General features: G+C 37.1%; 1 protein-coding gene across 27 annotated transcripts in view; it reads right to left on the bottom strand.

Annotated features, from left to right (window-relative positions):
- Positions 1-450: 450 nt before the first annotated feature.
- The window catches only part of RBM44 (RNA binding motif protein 44), a 30,019-nt gene continuing 14,693 nt past the window's right edge, over positions 451-15,776 (bottom strand). For 18 of the 27 annotated variants that reach the window (XM_081491190.1, XM_081491187.1, XM_081491192.1 and 15 more), the window contains 6 exons: positions 14,726-14,805; positions 14,554-14,627; positions 12,398-12,686; positions 5,855-6,000; positions 5,575-5,719; positions 451-1,320 (listed from right to left, as the gene is read on the bottom strand). In XM_081491190.1, the coding sequence (XP_081347316.1) occupies positions 5,596-5,719; positions 5,855-6,000; positions 12,398-12,686; positions 14,554-14,627; positions 14,726-14,805 (713 nt within the window). In that variant the 3' untranslated portion in view covers positions 451-1,320; positions 5,575-5,595. Of the gene's footprint in view, positions 1,321-5,574; positions 5,720-5,854; positions 6,001-12,397; positions 12,687-14,553; positions 14,628-14,725; positions 14,809-15,776 lie in introns of all 27 variants that reach the window. The other 9 variants (XM_081491178.1, XM_081491174.1, XM_081491184.1 and 6 more) reach the window with 1 other exon arrangement.

Raw genomic sequence — 15,776 nt, 5'->3', positions numbered from 1 at the left:
AACAACAAAGCTAGGGGGTTATTTAATACTCACAGCTCATAACTGCTTTATCCCCAAGAATCAAAATTCAGGCAGGAATCTTATATTGTTCCCAGCAGCTCTTGAGAGATAACCCTTAGAGCTGTATTAGTTTTCTATTGCTGATGTCATACACTACCACAAGTTTGGTGGCTTAAACAACACAGATCTATTATCTTATACTCAATTTCTGGTAACCATTTGGAGTGGATCTGGTAATAACTTGAGACAAATTAATATATGAAATAAGCCCAAAAATTCCATGGAAGAGAAAAAATTTGAAATCCAATAGTTTGATCTATAGCCTTACTGTCCATGTATATTTCATATAAACACTGGTAGGTTAATTTACACTTGGAATGCCATCAAACGTGAAGAAAGTATTAAAGTTTACTATAGATTCTACCTTTATTAAATATAATACACCAAATGTAAATGTTAAATAGGTAACTTTTAATCAAGCAATACCAGCTACATATTGAATGCTATAAACATTTTAAACATTTGAAGAATATGCATATTTAAGTGTTCATCTTACTATTAGTAAGACTCTAAACAATATGTTACCTTTAAAAGTAAGCAATTAAAGAAATTTATGTTATCAGATAAAGCAAAAGAATAGGTCTTGAAAAGTGTTCCAATGCACACACTAACCTAATATAACAGAACTTCTTACAAAATGAACATAATTAATACAGTGACCGTTTTACATTTAAGTAAACAGTTTACCAGAGCACAAATGGGTTCACTGTTGCTAGTGAAAACAGGGAACATACATCTAAACCTATTAATGCATCACAACAGTAATTATTTTGGAAACTTAAAAACATACACATTACAAAATGTGTATCTGTATATCCAGTTTGTTTATCTGTCATCCTATGGTCCAATATAAGAGTCTTAAGACAACTGAAAACTGAAACTAAGAACTTCAGGTAAATTATATTTTCACATATAAAACAATACTTTCTATTGGTCAATATTTTAAAAACAGATTTTTGAAATTGACACCATTTTTGCCTCTGCTCCAAAACATGCAGCTTCAAGTCTCTAATGACAAGTTTGAAATACAAAGTCTATAAACATTAAAAAGTATCTTTTAATTTATATAGAGAGATCTCTATATTGTCGAAACAACAGTTGCTAGATTTTAAGAGATGGCTATATAAAGTAGAATATTATAAACAGCTAACCCCATTTATCAAGCTTATTTAATTATATCATTTTGCTATTACCACAATTTTTTCCTAAGTGCTGGAGAACATTCTCTGTAGGAAGGAACTCTTGCTTTCCAAGGAAATTCTAGAGGTCAAGAAAAGAAGGAAGAAACCAACAATAAAATGTTACACTAAACCGAAAATTCTGTACAAGTACATAGTTATCAGTATACTCTATTACTAAACCAATCATTGTTAGTTAACTCATTTATCATATCAATTAATACCATATTTACTTATATGCTAATATATGCTTGGCTGCTGGCTCAGGTGGTAAAGAATCCACCAGCAATGCAGGAGACCCGGGTTCGATGCCTGGGTCAGGAAGATCCCCCAGAGGAGGGAATGGCAAACCACTCTACTCTTCCTGCCTGGAGAATTCCTGGACAGAGGAGCCTGGTGGGCTACAGCCCATGGGGTCACAAAGAGTAGGACACAACTGAGCAACTAACACTTTCACTTTTCATACTTATTTGCCATTAATTTCTATCCCCTACTAGGCATATCACTAAACTCAGTAACTACTGAGATGTGGAAATACTGATCATGTGATATTTCTAGTTTAACATGTGGAGGAACAGTCATACCGTTTTCCACAACGGCTGCACTATTTTACATTCCTGTCAGCAATGCACGAAGTTTCCAATCTCTCCACATCCTCACCAACACTTGTTATCTTCTGGTTTTGGCAAGAGGGTAACAGTCATTCTAATGGGTGTGGGGTGAGCATCCCATTGTGGTTTTGGTTGCATTTCCCTCATGATTAGTGATAATAAGCCTATTTTCATATGCTTATTGACCATTTGCATATCTTCTACAGAGAAATGTCTATTCAAATCCTTTGTCCATTTTTAAATTGGGTTGTTGTTGAGTTGCAGGTATTCTTTATTATATTTTGGATATTAATCCTTGTCAGATAAATGATGTACACATACTTCCTCCTATTCTGTAGGTTGCCTTTTCACCGTTGATAGTGTTGATGCACAAAAGTTTTAAATTTTGATGCAGGTTATCTATCTTTTCTTGTCTGTGTTTTTGGTGTCATATCCAAGAAGCCAGTGCCAAATCCAATGGTGTGAGGCTTTTTCCTCTCTTCTTAGATTTTAGATCTAGCTCTTGGGGGTGGTGCTGGGGACCCCCAACACAGCACATTTTACTCTCTTCCCAAGTTACGAGGTGCTTGTAACAGTTGCAGTACTTAATTCTCTCTCAACTTACATGCTACTATCGTCATACATTAGTTATATTAGACCCTATAAAATACCATTATATTTGTTTTATATAGTATTAGTTGATCTACACATTTTATTCTTCAATTTGTCTGCATCTCTGACCTTTCATCTGAAATAAGTTTCCTTCTTTCTAGAAAATACTCTTTAGTTTCTTTACTACAATGGGTCTTCTAAGTAACAAATTATCTTAGCTTTTAATTGAGTAAAAATAAATTTATTTCACATTTACTCTTGAAGGCTCTTGTTGTGAGTACAGAATCCTAGATTGGCAGAATTATGTGACAGCTTCTGTTGGAAATCAGATGTCAGTTTAATTGTCGCCCTTTTTTCCCTAGTCGCTTTCGGGTGCTCCTTTTTGTTCTCAGTTTTCCTGTGTGTGTGTGTCTGGGTGTGCAGGTGTGTGCCGCTGTTTTTCTTTCTCTCTTTGGGGCTCATGAAATGGTTTTGATTGACTTTCAGCAGCTTTGCATGGTGGTCACCAGGATCACATTCAGGCACTTTTTCTGATGTACTGAGGTCTTTTTATTTTTCCTGCTTGGCATTTGAAGGTTTTACTAAATTTCTGATATGTTTTATCATTTAAATTTTTTTCAAATATTCTATTTTCTCCCTCTTTTTATTTTTTGGTTAAAATTCCAGTTGCACAAATTATTAGAGGTTTTCTTGGTATATCTTTGTTTCTTCTCTGTTTTTCACCCCTTTTTCTCTGTGCTTCATTCCATAATTTTTCTGACCTTTCCAACTGTCTAATATGCTGTAGTACTTATTAATTAAATTATTCATCTAAGTTATCCTGTTTTTCATTAATGGAATTTCCTTTAAAATATTTCCTGTTCTACACTAAAATTCTTAACCCTGTTTTCTGTCTCCTTGAACATAATACATCTGAATTAATTAGCTTTTCTGTGCAACAAATAACTTTCACAACTTAGTAGCTTAAAACAGTGAGCATCTGTTTAGCCTCTGATTCTGCAGTTACCAATGGGCTAGACTCCTCTGGGTGATTCGGCTCCCCTTGGTTGGGCTCACTCATGCATCTATGGAGAGCTGCCTGGTTGGTAGGTTATCTGCTGATCTGTGCTAGGCTCTGTCACGTGTTCAGGGGCAGCTGGATGTAGGATGGAATGCCTCAGCTAGCCTCCATGTACAATTGGCCCTGCCTATCTGCGAGTTCTGCACTTGCAGATTCAACCAACAACGGACTGAAAATATTTGAATAAAAATTCCAGGAGGCTCCAAAAAGCAAAACTTGAAATCTACTGTGCTCTGGCAACTGTTTATAGCATTTAGATTGTATTTGCAACTATTCATAGTTATTTACAATTATATTACATATTAGAAATAATCTAGAGATGATATAAAGTATACAGGAGGTTGTGTGTAGGTTATATGCAAGTCCTTTGGAAAGCAAGGAGAGCAAACCAGTCAATCCTAAAGGAAATCAACCCTGAATACTCAACGGAAGGACTGATGCTCAAGTTTAAGCTCCAATACCTTGGCCACTGATGTGAACAGCCGACTCACTGGGAAAGACTGGGGTGCTCGGAAAGATTGAAGGCAGAAGGAGAAAAGGGCAACAGGGGACAAAATGGTTGGACGGCATCACTGATTCAATGGACATGAACTCGGGCAAACTCCGGGAGATGGCGAGGAACAGGGAGGCCGAGCATGCTGTAGTCCATGGGGTCACAAAGAGTTGGACACGACTTGGTGACTGAATAATGCTATTTTATATAAGAGATTTGGGTGACCTCTAATTTTGGTATCTGTGGGGGTTCCTGGAACCAATCTCCCATGGATGCTGAGAGGTGAGGGGTGGCTATAGTCTCTTGTCCTCTAGCAGGCATCTTGGGCATCCCTATGTGGCTGCAGTAAATTTCCGAGAGAGCAGAGTGATCAAGGTCTCTTGGGGGCTAGCCTGGAAATGGCACAAGGAAGTGAAAAGGTCAGTCTAGATTCAAGCAGTGGGAAAAGAGACTCCACTTCTTGATCAGAGGAGCTTCCAAGTCACACTGCAAAGGGGGCATGGTTATGGGGAAGGGAATAATTGTGGCTGTTTTTGCAAACCATCTATCACATGCTGTTATGGTTCAGTCAGTCATTCAGTTGTGTCTGACTCTTTTCGACCCCATGTACTGCAGCATGCCAGGCCTCGCTGTGCATGGGATGTCCCAGGCCAGAACACCAGAGTGGGTTGCCATTTCTTTCTTTAGGGATCTTCCTGACCCAGGAATCAAACCTATGCCTCCTGCACTGGCAGGCGAATTCTTTACCACTGAACCGCCAGGGAGGCCCCAATCTTCTCTTACCCTGGCCCAATAATTCATAGTATCTTGATAGCTCTCTTGTGCCTTCAAACAGGCACGATCTTTATATTATTCAGCTTTTCTAACTATTCGCTGTGGAAAGTTGGCTTTACTCACCCAGACAGCTATAAATAGGAACAAGGCCTCATCCATTATTTTATAAACAGGGATTCTATGTTTGTATGTGGTAATTTAAAGTACATACACAAATTCTTTGAAACACCTTTCTTCAAGAGTGTGAATTCACATAGCGACTTGCGCCTGACAGAATGTGGTAGAAATGATGGAGTATGCCTCCTGAGGGTGGGGTCACAAAAGACACTGCAGCTTCCATCTTGCTCTCTCTCTGATGGCTCTTGCTCTGAAGAAGCCAGATGCCATGCTGTAAAGACACTCAAGCAGCCCTACAGCAAGGCCCATGTGGTGAGAAACAGAGGCCCCTACCAACAACCGTGGGAAGAAGCCGTCTCAGGAGCAGGTCCTCCAGTCTCAGTCAAGCCTCCTGACGATTACAGCCCATGCTAGCACCTTGATGCAACATCACGAGAGTCACTAAGCTAAAAACACCCAGCTATGCCATTCCTGAATTCTGACCTGCAAACTAGGTGATGATAAAGGTTGCTTAAGTCAATTAATTTTGGGGTAACTAGTTTTGCATTAACAGTGAACTAATACAGTATGCCTGTTTTAGCTTTTGTAATATTATCTTATTATTTTCAATATAATTTTTATTTGAAAAGGAAATGGAATCCACAGCTTAAAATGTTTACTACTTAAATATGAAAGATATGACTGACTTACCTTTTATTGCTTCTTTTATTCCTAATTGGAAGCAGAGTTTTCCAAAACAGAGGAAGTCATTTCCACAATAGTATTAATAGATAAGCCATTCAGAAAACCTTTATGATTTACTCTTACTTCCTGAAGAGCATCTATAATGTGATCTCTATGCCAAAGGAAAACATACATGAGCATTTGTCTTTTCCAAAGTAGCACATTCTAAATATGGCTAAGTTATTGAAAGGAACTGTATTTTTATACAAACTTTTAAAGCCAGTTAAAATATAACTGTAGTCATTACCTGCTAACTTCTGGATGTAGTTCAGCCAGTCTCTTCATGATCTTGGTAAAACTACGCAGGTTCAATGTATTTGGAGGTATGAATTGAATAGGTGTATCAGGTAATAATTTAGTAGACTCAATCTGTTTACAATTCTTCTTTACACCCTAAATAAACATTTAAAAGTTCTATTTAAACCTGTGATGATTACAGAGGCAATTCAGCCCATTGTAAATGAAAAAGTTACAAACAGTAAAATCAAAATTTCTAAAACATTTACTTCAAGATTATTATTTTTTCTACCAAGTAGATTTACTTGAGATGTATTCAGGGCCACTTATTTTAAAAAATGCCAAACACATGGCAAGTATATGGGCTATGTTGAAATCAGCCTTTCTCAAAAAGGATTACTCATCTGATCCACAGGACTCAGAAAATAACGTTAACTATTTTCTCAATTTTCCCTAAGATAGGACATAACCAGTTCTAGATGCACAGGAGAGAGGTTCATTCATTACATACAATGCATATCTTAGGCTTAGGGCATGAAGGCTTAATTCTTTTACCCAATCTGACAAAGAAAGGTTAGTCTACATGGTAATTATATATATATATTTATATCTTATAATCTATGTCTTATTTACTAAACATTTAATGAACAACCTATATGCCCGGAACATTCTGGGGAGGGGGGAAACTAGTGCTATAAAATAGAACCATCAGTTATATATCTTATAATTAAACTGAAGAGACAAAATGATCAATTAATTACTATTAACCATCCAAAATATCATCTACTTCTGCTTCACTGACTATGCTAAAGCCTTTGACTGTGTAGATCACAACAAACTATGTAATATCCTTAAAGAGATGGGAATACCAGACCACCTTACCTGCCTCCTGAGAAACCTGTATGCTGGACAAGAAGCAACAGTGAGAACCAGGCATGGAACAAGACTGGTTCAAACTTGGGAAAGGAGTACGTCAAGCCTGTATATTGTCACCTTACTTACTTAACTTATATGCAGAGTACATCATGCATAATGTTGGGCTGGATGAATCACAAGCTGGAATCAGGATTGCACGGAGAAATATCAACAACCTCAGATATGCAGATGATACCACCCTAATGGCAGAAAGTGAAGAGGAACTAGAGTCTCTTGATTAGGGTGAAAGAAGAGTGAAAAAGCTGGCTTACAACTCAACATTCAAAAAACTAAGATCATGGCATCTGGTTCCTATTACATCATGGCAAACAGATGGGGAAAATGTGCAAACAGTGTCAGATTTCATTTTCTTGGGTAGGAAATCAATGTGGATGGTGACTGCAGCCATGAAATGAAAAGACGTTTACTCCTTGGAAGAACAGTTTTGTCAATCCTAGACATTGTTTTAAAAAGCAGAGACATCACTTTGCCGACAAAGGTTCATATAGTCAAAGGTCCAGTAGTCATGTATGGATGTGAGAGCTGGATCATAAAGAAGGCTGAGCACTGAAGAACTGATGCTTTCAAACTGTGGTGCTAGCAAAGACTCTTGAGAGTCCCTTGGACAGCGAGGAGATCAAACCAGTCCATTCTAAAGAAAATTAGCCCTGAATATTCATTGGAAAGACTGATGCTGAAGCTGAAACTCCAATACTTTGGCCACTTGATGCATAGAGGCAATTCACTGGAAAAGACCCTGATGATGGGAAAAACTGAGAGCATGAAAAGGGGGCAACAGAGGATGAGATGCTTCGATGGCATCACTGACTCAGTGGACGTGAGTTTGATGAAACTCAGGGAGACAGTGAGGGACAGGGAAGCCTGGTGTGCTGCAGTCCATGGGTTGCAGAGTCAGACACACCTTAGTGACTGAACGACAACCACAATGCAAGTAGGTTATAAATTGTATGAAACCACTGTACATCCCATAAAAGTTCAACAAGGAAAGAGCTGACACTTTCAAATCTAGAAGAAAATTCATGGTAAGATATATATTAGATCTCCCAAATCAGAATGTTATATATTTTAAATATTTGCCTATTGCCTTATCTCCTTCATTAGATTTAAGCTCTTTGAGTGAGTGAAGTTGATCAGTCCTGTCCGCCTCTTTGTGACCCCATGGACTGTAGCCTACCAGGCTCCTGTCCATGGGTGCTGGGAGCCAGCCCACGAGATCCCACCCATGACAGAGTCATGAGGAAGAGGACTGATTTGAGCACAGCTTCTCAGCCCTCAGGGATTCTCGGAAGGCTGCCTCAGCCCTCACCTTGAAGATAATATCTGTCTTTCTGATGTTTGCTATAATAAACTTCTTCTTATGTTCTGTGACTTAGGCCAAAGGCTTTTCCTGATTCTCTTCTAAAATAGATCTGAAACCTCAATCGACAAGGCCCCTGAACGATGGCACCTTAATGAAATTATATGAGATATAGAATACACTAATCTAAATTCCTCTTACTAGCATATTGGTTTGTTTAATAAATGTACCTGTGCTTAGGAGCTAATGTGCTTGACTATTCCTTAACAACAAAACAGCATTGAGAGCCTCCACACAAAAAGCCCCAGTGGGCACAGAGCCCTTTGTAAGAAAGGCTTGTTAAGCATTATAAGAAATGTTGCTTTATAAAACTGTTACTTAGTCTATATTTACTCATTATGCTTTTTATTATTAACATATTTAGCCTATATAATGAAAACATAATAGTTAGAGATTTATATAAATAGAAATTTAGCTTTAATACAAATAATAAGACGATTGTTAATTCAGCTGGTGATTTTGCTAAGCACTGACCTTGGCACTACATTGTTTTCAGCTTGCTGTGCCATGACTTTATGGGACCACATTCTTCTCTGTTAGGCTCAAGGCATAAGATAGAGTACAGAAAACAGGTTTTACCTTGAAACTCTGAGTTTGTGAATTCTTTCTTTGTCATAATCTGCTGTGCCTGTATTCTTTAAAAAATGTAACCCTGGTGCTTTCTGTGCCTGATGCAAAAGTGTCCTGGCTGATCAACCCTTATCAATAAAGGAGTCACTGAATGTTAGCAGGCCTCCGGGCCAGAAGATGATGTAAATGACTTTAAACCTTTTGTAACTAAAAACACAACGTGTCCTGGTTCCGATAAGGGTCAAAAACTGCTGACCCATTGATTTGATTTGGCATGACTTTACACTTTACATTTGTCTCTATGTGCTACTAAAAATATAAAAGCTGCCTTGAAAATTATTAATAAAGTTGGAAGACACTTGGAAACACCGAGACTCGCTGTGTCTTCTCATTCTTATCGCCGACGCCGTCCTTCCTGAGGGAACCCCTGGACCAGCTGGAGAAGGACTCCAGCACATGGGATTTTCCAGGCAAGAAAACTGGAGCAGGTTGCCATTTCCTTCTCCAGGGGATCTTCTTGACCCAGGGATCGAACCCGAGTTTCCCACATTGTAGGCAGACACTTTACTGTCCGAGGCACCAAGGAATCACCTTAAGCTCTTTAAACAGCACAGATTTTTGTCTGTTTTCTTCATTGCTACTTTCGCACTGCCTACAATAGTGTACACAGTTGGTATACTATTTGCTAAATAAATAATTCTGATATAATAGTTTAGATAGCAGTTGAAGCCACAGAGAGGATGGGTTTTCCAAGAAAGCCAAGTTACTAGTAAATAACAGTGTGTGTTGTTGTTCTGTGTTATTCAATGTAGTGTCCGACTCTTTGCGAACCCATCGACTATAGCCTCTGTCCAGGGGATTCTCCAGGCAAGAATACTGGAGTTGGTTGCTGTTTCCTTATTGACTGAGTACACTCTCCATGACAGGTATTGTTCTGAGGAATTTTCTGTATTAAACTGATTTAAAGCTCACAACATTCATGAGGCAGGAACACTTATCCTCATTTTAAAATAAGGACACTCAGACATGGAAGGTGGTAACTTGCCCAGCCCATGATGAGTAGGTAGTAAAGCCAGGTTATGAATCTGTTCTTAATCATCACTCTCTACCTCGTGTTATAGACAATAAATATTTTATAAATGAATGAATATAATGAAAAAATGTTAAGAATCTGAGAAGAAAGGTAACAGAAAGCTGCTAGAAAAGTAAGAGTACAGTTTAACAAAGAGGCAGTAAGAGCTGCCCTGTCCACAGACTCGAGGACAGCAGACTCCTGGCCTAGCTCATGGTGCCCTGTTTACAACACATGACCTTCCCTCTACCAGCTCCATGGCCTGCTGCCTCTGCTGACAGGATCAAGAATGCTGTTATTACCTGAACCCAGGAACACCAAAATCAGTCCGGATCAGATTCCCTGTCTAAAGACTGTGGAACTGGAACACGGAGCGAATGAGTTAGTCAAACGATGACAGGAGCTTGAACTGGAAAATACTATAGAGTCAGAACTAAGCAAAATAAAGCCTCCTGGAGGGTGAGAGACGTCATGAACAGACAGAGAAAGCCAGTGTGTAGACAGAAGCAGAAGAAAGGCACTTACAGGGATGTAGAGGCAAGAGACCAGGTGAGGGGCAGGGAGGAGCCGCAGCTCCCACAGCCCCAGCTCCAGTGCCCCTGCACCCCAACTGTAGTCTGTTTCCTTCCTTCCTTCCTATTACGGACTCTAGTTACACACCAAAAAACCCATCCTAATCACCCAGTGTCACTGAGCCAAGAGGAAGAGAAGTGAAAGAAAGAAATGACCAACATCAAATGGGCTAAAAGGTCAAAATGAAGGGAGATAGGGAGAAAGACCAATGATAATGTCACTAGTGACTACAGAAAGAGCACTGTAAATAAAATTTTAAGAGACTGAAGTCAGATTATTAGGATGAAGGAAAGGAACAATCAAAGAAACCCAGACAGTGGATATAACTACTTGTTTGGGAGGTTTGACAGGAAAAACACAGAACAAATAAGGACGGTCATGTCAAAAGAATGAAAAGTCAAGTGGAAATGTTGGCAGGATTAGGAAGAGCTGTGCATAACTCTAAGTGGAGAAAGGCCTGTGAGTAGAAACAGAGTCACTAATGGTACAGAAAAACAATGCGATAACTCCAGGAATTAGCGGAAAGGATGGGATACGGACAGAGGGAGAAGAGATCCCTTTATCTTACTTTCAAGGGGAAAAAAACTAAATTCACTTATTCAACAAATACGTTTTCCTTTCATCCATTTATTAAAAAGGGATTTTCTCTGATCTGTAGAGTCCAACTAACTCCAGTAAAAATCCAAGTAGGATTTTTTAAGACAGTGACAAGCAGAATTATGAGATTTATGGGCAAAGACAGTGGAATAGCCCAAACAATTCTGGAAAAGAATAAAGTTGGAGGACTAATTCTACTTGATTTCAAGACTCACTGAAAGCTATAATAATCAAGATATGTAGTACTGGTGGAAAATTTGAGAAAGAGATAGAAGAGAACATTCTAGAAATAGATCCACACAAATGTGGTCAATTGATTTTTGATGAAGGCACAAAGATAATTCAGTGGAGATCAGCTAGTCTTTTCAACAATGATGCTAGAACAATCCCACACACAAAACAAAAACACAAACCAAAAGCCTCCTCAATTTATATCTCACATATATAAAAATGAACTCAAAAGCTTTGTGACCATGGGTTATGCAGAGGTTTATGTAGAAATGTAGAAACAACACTAAAAACACACTTTAAAAAAACTGATAATTGCAATTTGTCAACATTTAAAACTCCTGCTCTGAAAATACACTATTAAAAGAATGCAAAGTACAGGCTGGGAAAAGTATTGGAAAATTTCATATCTATCTGATTAATTTATCTTCAGAATATGAAAACCTATTAGAACTCAGTAATAAAATGCATGAAGCTAGGTGAAAGAAGCCACACTAATAAGGCTATATAATATTCTATTCAAAGGATATTCTATAAAAGGTAAAATTACATTAGAAGGAACAGGAAACAGAGCAGAGCACAAGAGAATATTCTGAAATGATGGGACTGATCTATACCCTGATTGTGGCAGTGGTTACACGCCTATGTACATATGTCTAAACTCAAGACAGCAAGAGTGAATTTTACTGCATGTAAATTAAAAAAAAAAATCTATGGCATGCCTATAGGATGCCAGGTATTTTGTCGAGCAGTATAAACATAAGAATGAGTAAGTCAACTTTATCACCTTCCATGTGCCATTCAAAACCTCAACGAGGTAAAGGGAGCACACATAATAAAAATGACTATATTTTATGGTTTTAATAATTATGAGATAAGGTTAGCTGTGAAAAAAAGAGAATGACGAAAATGTAAGTAGCCACTTACAGAGTAATATTGTCCAAGATAAAGAGATAAAAAGAATGCACAGAAATGGCAAAGAGCCTAGTTAAGGAGAAATGAGTTTCTCTGCAGCAAGGTCTGCAAAGATCTGTTTCCTCCAGGAGCAACTGGAGTTGTACAGAAGCAGCCTAGTCTGGAGTCAATGTTAGAAACTATTCAGATTAACGTCCTTATTCCCATTTCATGATGCTGTCTTAAGAGTTATTTGTCCTACAGAGCTACTTACTGGAATATAGCATACGAGAAGACCATTTAAGGGTTTGATCAAGAAAACTAACCTTTTGGTCAAAAGGGAAGAACTCACTGTCTTGCTCAGACCCCAGCTGTCTCGGCCGAGTTCTGGGCAGTCTAGAAACAGAGGAGGGTGAGCTGTTTTCTTTGCTGGTGCTTTTTCCCAAATTACTGAAACTAACTTTATTTCCATTTTTGGAGGAAAGTGGTGATGTATAGTCTCCAGGAGTTTTGACAAGCCGCACGTTTACTGACTTCCCATTTATTTCTATACCATTCATTTCTTTCACAGCCGTCTTTGCATCACTGTTTTTTTTAAAAGCAAGAGATGCATATCTAAAACATAAAAGCACAAAACCAAAAGGTTCTTGTTAATGACTTTAAATGGCCTTAAACATCATTGTGTAACTATTGGTTAGCATGTATCTTTCACAAGAATAACTGCTCTTACAAATAAAAAAATCACTACACTTACCTTGGGATCAGGAAAAATACCTAAGACAACTAAATAAAAAACAACTCAAAGATGGGAAATAAAAGACAGCATTTCTTCTGAATTATCTATTAATTTTATACAAAAATTTAATGTAAAACATTTGCAAAGCTAATACATGACAGAGTTATTGCACAGATTAGTGTTCTCAGGACAATTAGTTATCCACATTAAAAAAATTAAAATTAATCCCCGTATACATAAATGTATCTGAAAGATACATTGAATACATTGAAGGCTTAAATGTGAAAGGAAAAATTTAAAAACATTTAGCAGAAAATAGAAGAGAATGTCCTATGGTCTTATATTGAAAAAATACATAGTCCAAAAAGAGTTGGAAAATCTAACCAGAATTTTAACTTTATAAGTGAGAAGGCTGCAAGAGCCCTCCTTCTGAAAGTGCCAGATCTAGACAGTGTAAATGGAAGAATATATATCAACTCTGAAGGGCAGATGTCTTCAAAAGATGGGACCATGATAAAACTTTGTAACCTCCTTATATTTTTATATTTAATTATATTTCCTAAATTTTCACACAGAATGTATAATACTTCAAGGAATAAAAATACATAGTTTCTCTTTTTCAAAGGATTCAATAAGACACTAAAAGAATCTTTCACATCAAGTGTAACAGTAATAATACTCCTAGGAGCACAACACTACTTTTAATATACTGAAATATATTAACATATTAATAGGTCAAAAAAGGCATATGATGTTAAGTCTATACATTTAAGACAAAATGTAACACTTACTTTTAATAAATTTCAACCCAACTACAAATGGGATCCTTTTAAAATGTATTTTAATTTTTCATATCTGAAATAAAAAGCTATACTTTTTTGTGATAAAACAGTAAAGGCATTTCCATTAAGCTATCACCATTCTTATTTGATACTTTTGAATGCTCTGATAATGTCACAAAAAAGGAAGCAGCAACATATGTATTAGAAATGACTATCTGTAGATAATATAGCCATCTACATAAAAAATAAAGTATCAACTGAAAAGTAATTAAAATAAAAAATAATAAAATTTAATATAATTTTCTGAGTGCCCATTACATGCCAGGCCTTATTTCTATAGGCTTACTTATTTACCTCATAACAACAGTTTCACAGCAATGCTATGTAGGTACCATCATTATCCTCACTTTATAGATGAAGAATCTGAGATACAGAAAGGTTAAGTAACTTGACCAAACTTAATCATCAAGTTGCTGATGGAGCTAGGAAGTGAATCCAAGCCGTCTAACTGCAGAGCCTGTTCTCTTAACTAATGTACTCTACTGCCCCCATGAAACGGTATGAAACAAGGTAACTGCAGGATGCTCAGAAATTCTCCTAGATCTCATTAGTAACATGTTAAAAAGTATAATGAAAGAAAGACTTGATTAAGAACAGCACCAATTAATGACTACAGCTATCTATCAATGTGTATTCCTCTTCTGGGCTATCAAAGTGTTAGCATTAATCGCTTGGTTGTGTCCGACTCTTTGTGACCCGATGGACTGTAGCCCACCGGGCTCCTCTGTCCATGGAATTCTCCAGGCAAGAATACCAGAGTGGGTTGCCATTTCCTACTCTGGGCTGCGAAACTCCTGGCTTAATCACCAAAGTGGTTGACATTTAGTACAGAGCAGACCCCTAATTAGACCTACACACATCAGACACCCAGTAAAGGTACATTTATTGAATTTGGGAAACATACCTGTAATTAGGAGAAGAATCATAAATTGAAATGTCAGAAATTTCATATTTCTGGAAATAAGACCTTAAATCAGCCTAAAAGAAGATAAATAAAAGTTTGTGAAAGGCAGAACAATCAAAATGTGAACACTGATAGATCTAAAAGTGAAGCTCAAAAAATAATCCTGGCATACCTCAGATACTGAAGGGCAGAGACCACCAACATGTATCAAGTAACCTTTATCTCTTCGTAAGGGTTCCACATTCTTTATTTCTGCTTGTAGATAAACATGATATACAGCAGAACATAATCATTATTGTAAATATTTTTAAGAGAGAATGTAAAAATTGTTAAAGATTTCATTATTTATTATCACAAAGATTATTATAAAGCTATTAGCAAATATCATATCAGTACTAGGCTAAAGAGTAAGAGCCTGAAGTATAGTTTCAAAATTTCTGGGATTTAATCATACCATGTTAAAAATAAAGAGGCTGGATTGGCTGATATTTAGTCCCTTATGGCTCAAAAATGGATCAATAACATCTAGTTAATTACATCAACCACTAAAAAAAGTATCCTCCATTTATCTCTGGTTCAGAGAGTGCTATCTAGGATTCTGGATGCACCCAGGATGCCCTGTGTGGATGCTGGTGAGGGCTCTCTTTACATACATTCCTTTGCTAGGAAAACATCATACCAAGGAAACATTTAAATCAGACAAAAATATCAGCAGCAGGTATATAGCCTGTGGTAATGGTAACTGCATATAAGAAAAAAGGGTGGACACATGACTCAATATTACTTTAAAAACCATAAATACAAGAATTATAATTTTTTTTTCTCATTTGATGAAAAAATTCAAAATTCTTAAGATGACATTTTCATGATCTCTATTTTGAAGCAAACCTGGTCTAAATCAAAAAGAATTTAGTGAACTGAGACTCTTTCAAGTTACCACCAAAATCTAAACCTGGCGCATAGAGGGTGAACAATAAATATCTAAGGAATAAATTCTTAGAGTAGTTCTATTTATGTTTTATAACTTTTTATGAAATAGAGTATTTTTAAGTTTTATTTTTTTCATTAAATAATAATAGTAGCATAACACTTCTTGAGTGCTTTCCATGCTCATGCAATATGCTAACACTTTATATGTACCGTCTCTTGTAATGCTCACAGCTACCCTGTTAAGTTGCAACCATTACCGTGTCTGCTTTCCAGATAAGGATACTGAGGTCTTG

This window comes from Giraffa tippelskirchi, chromosome 5 (genome assembly GCF_054371585.1).
Source record: "Giraffa tippelskirchi isolate mGirTip1 chromosome 5, T2T-mGirTip1v1.2.pri, whole genome shotgun sequence".
Classification (NCBI taxonomy): domain Eukaryota; kingdom Metazoa; phylum Chordata; class Mammalia; order Artiodactyla; family Giraffidae; genus Giraffa; species Giraffa tippelskirchi.
Note: the sequence above shows the minus strand (reverse complement) of the source record. Positions and strands in the feature narration are given on the sequence as shown.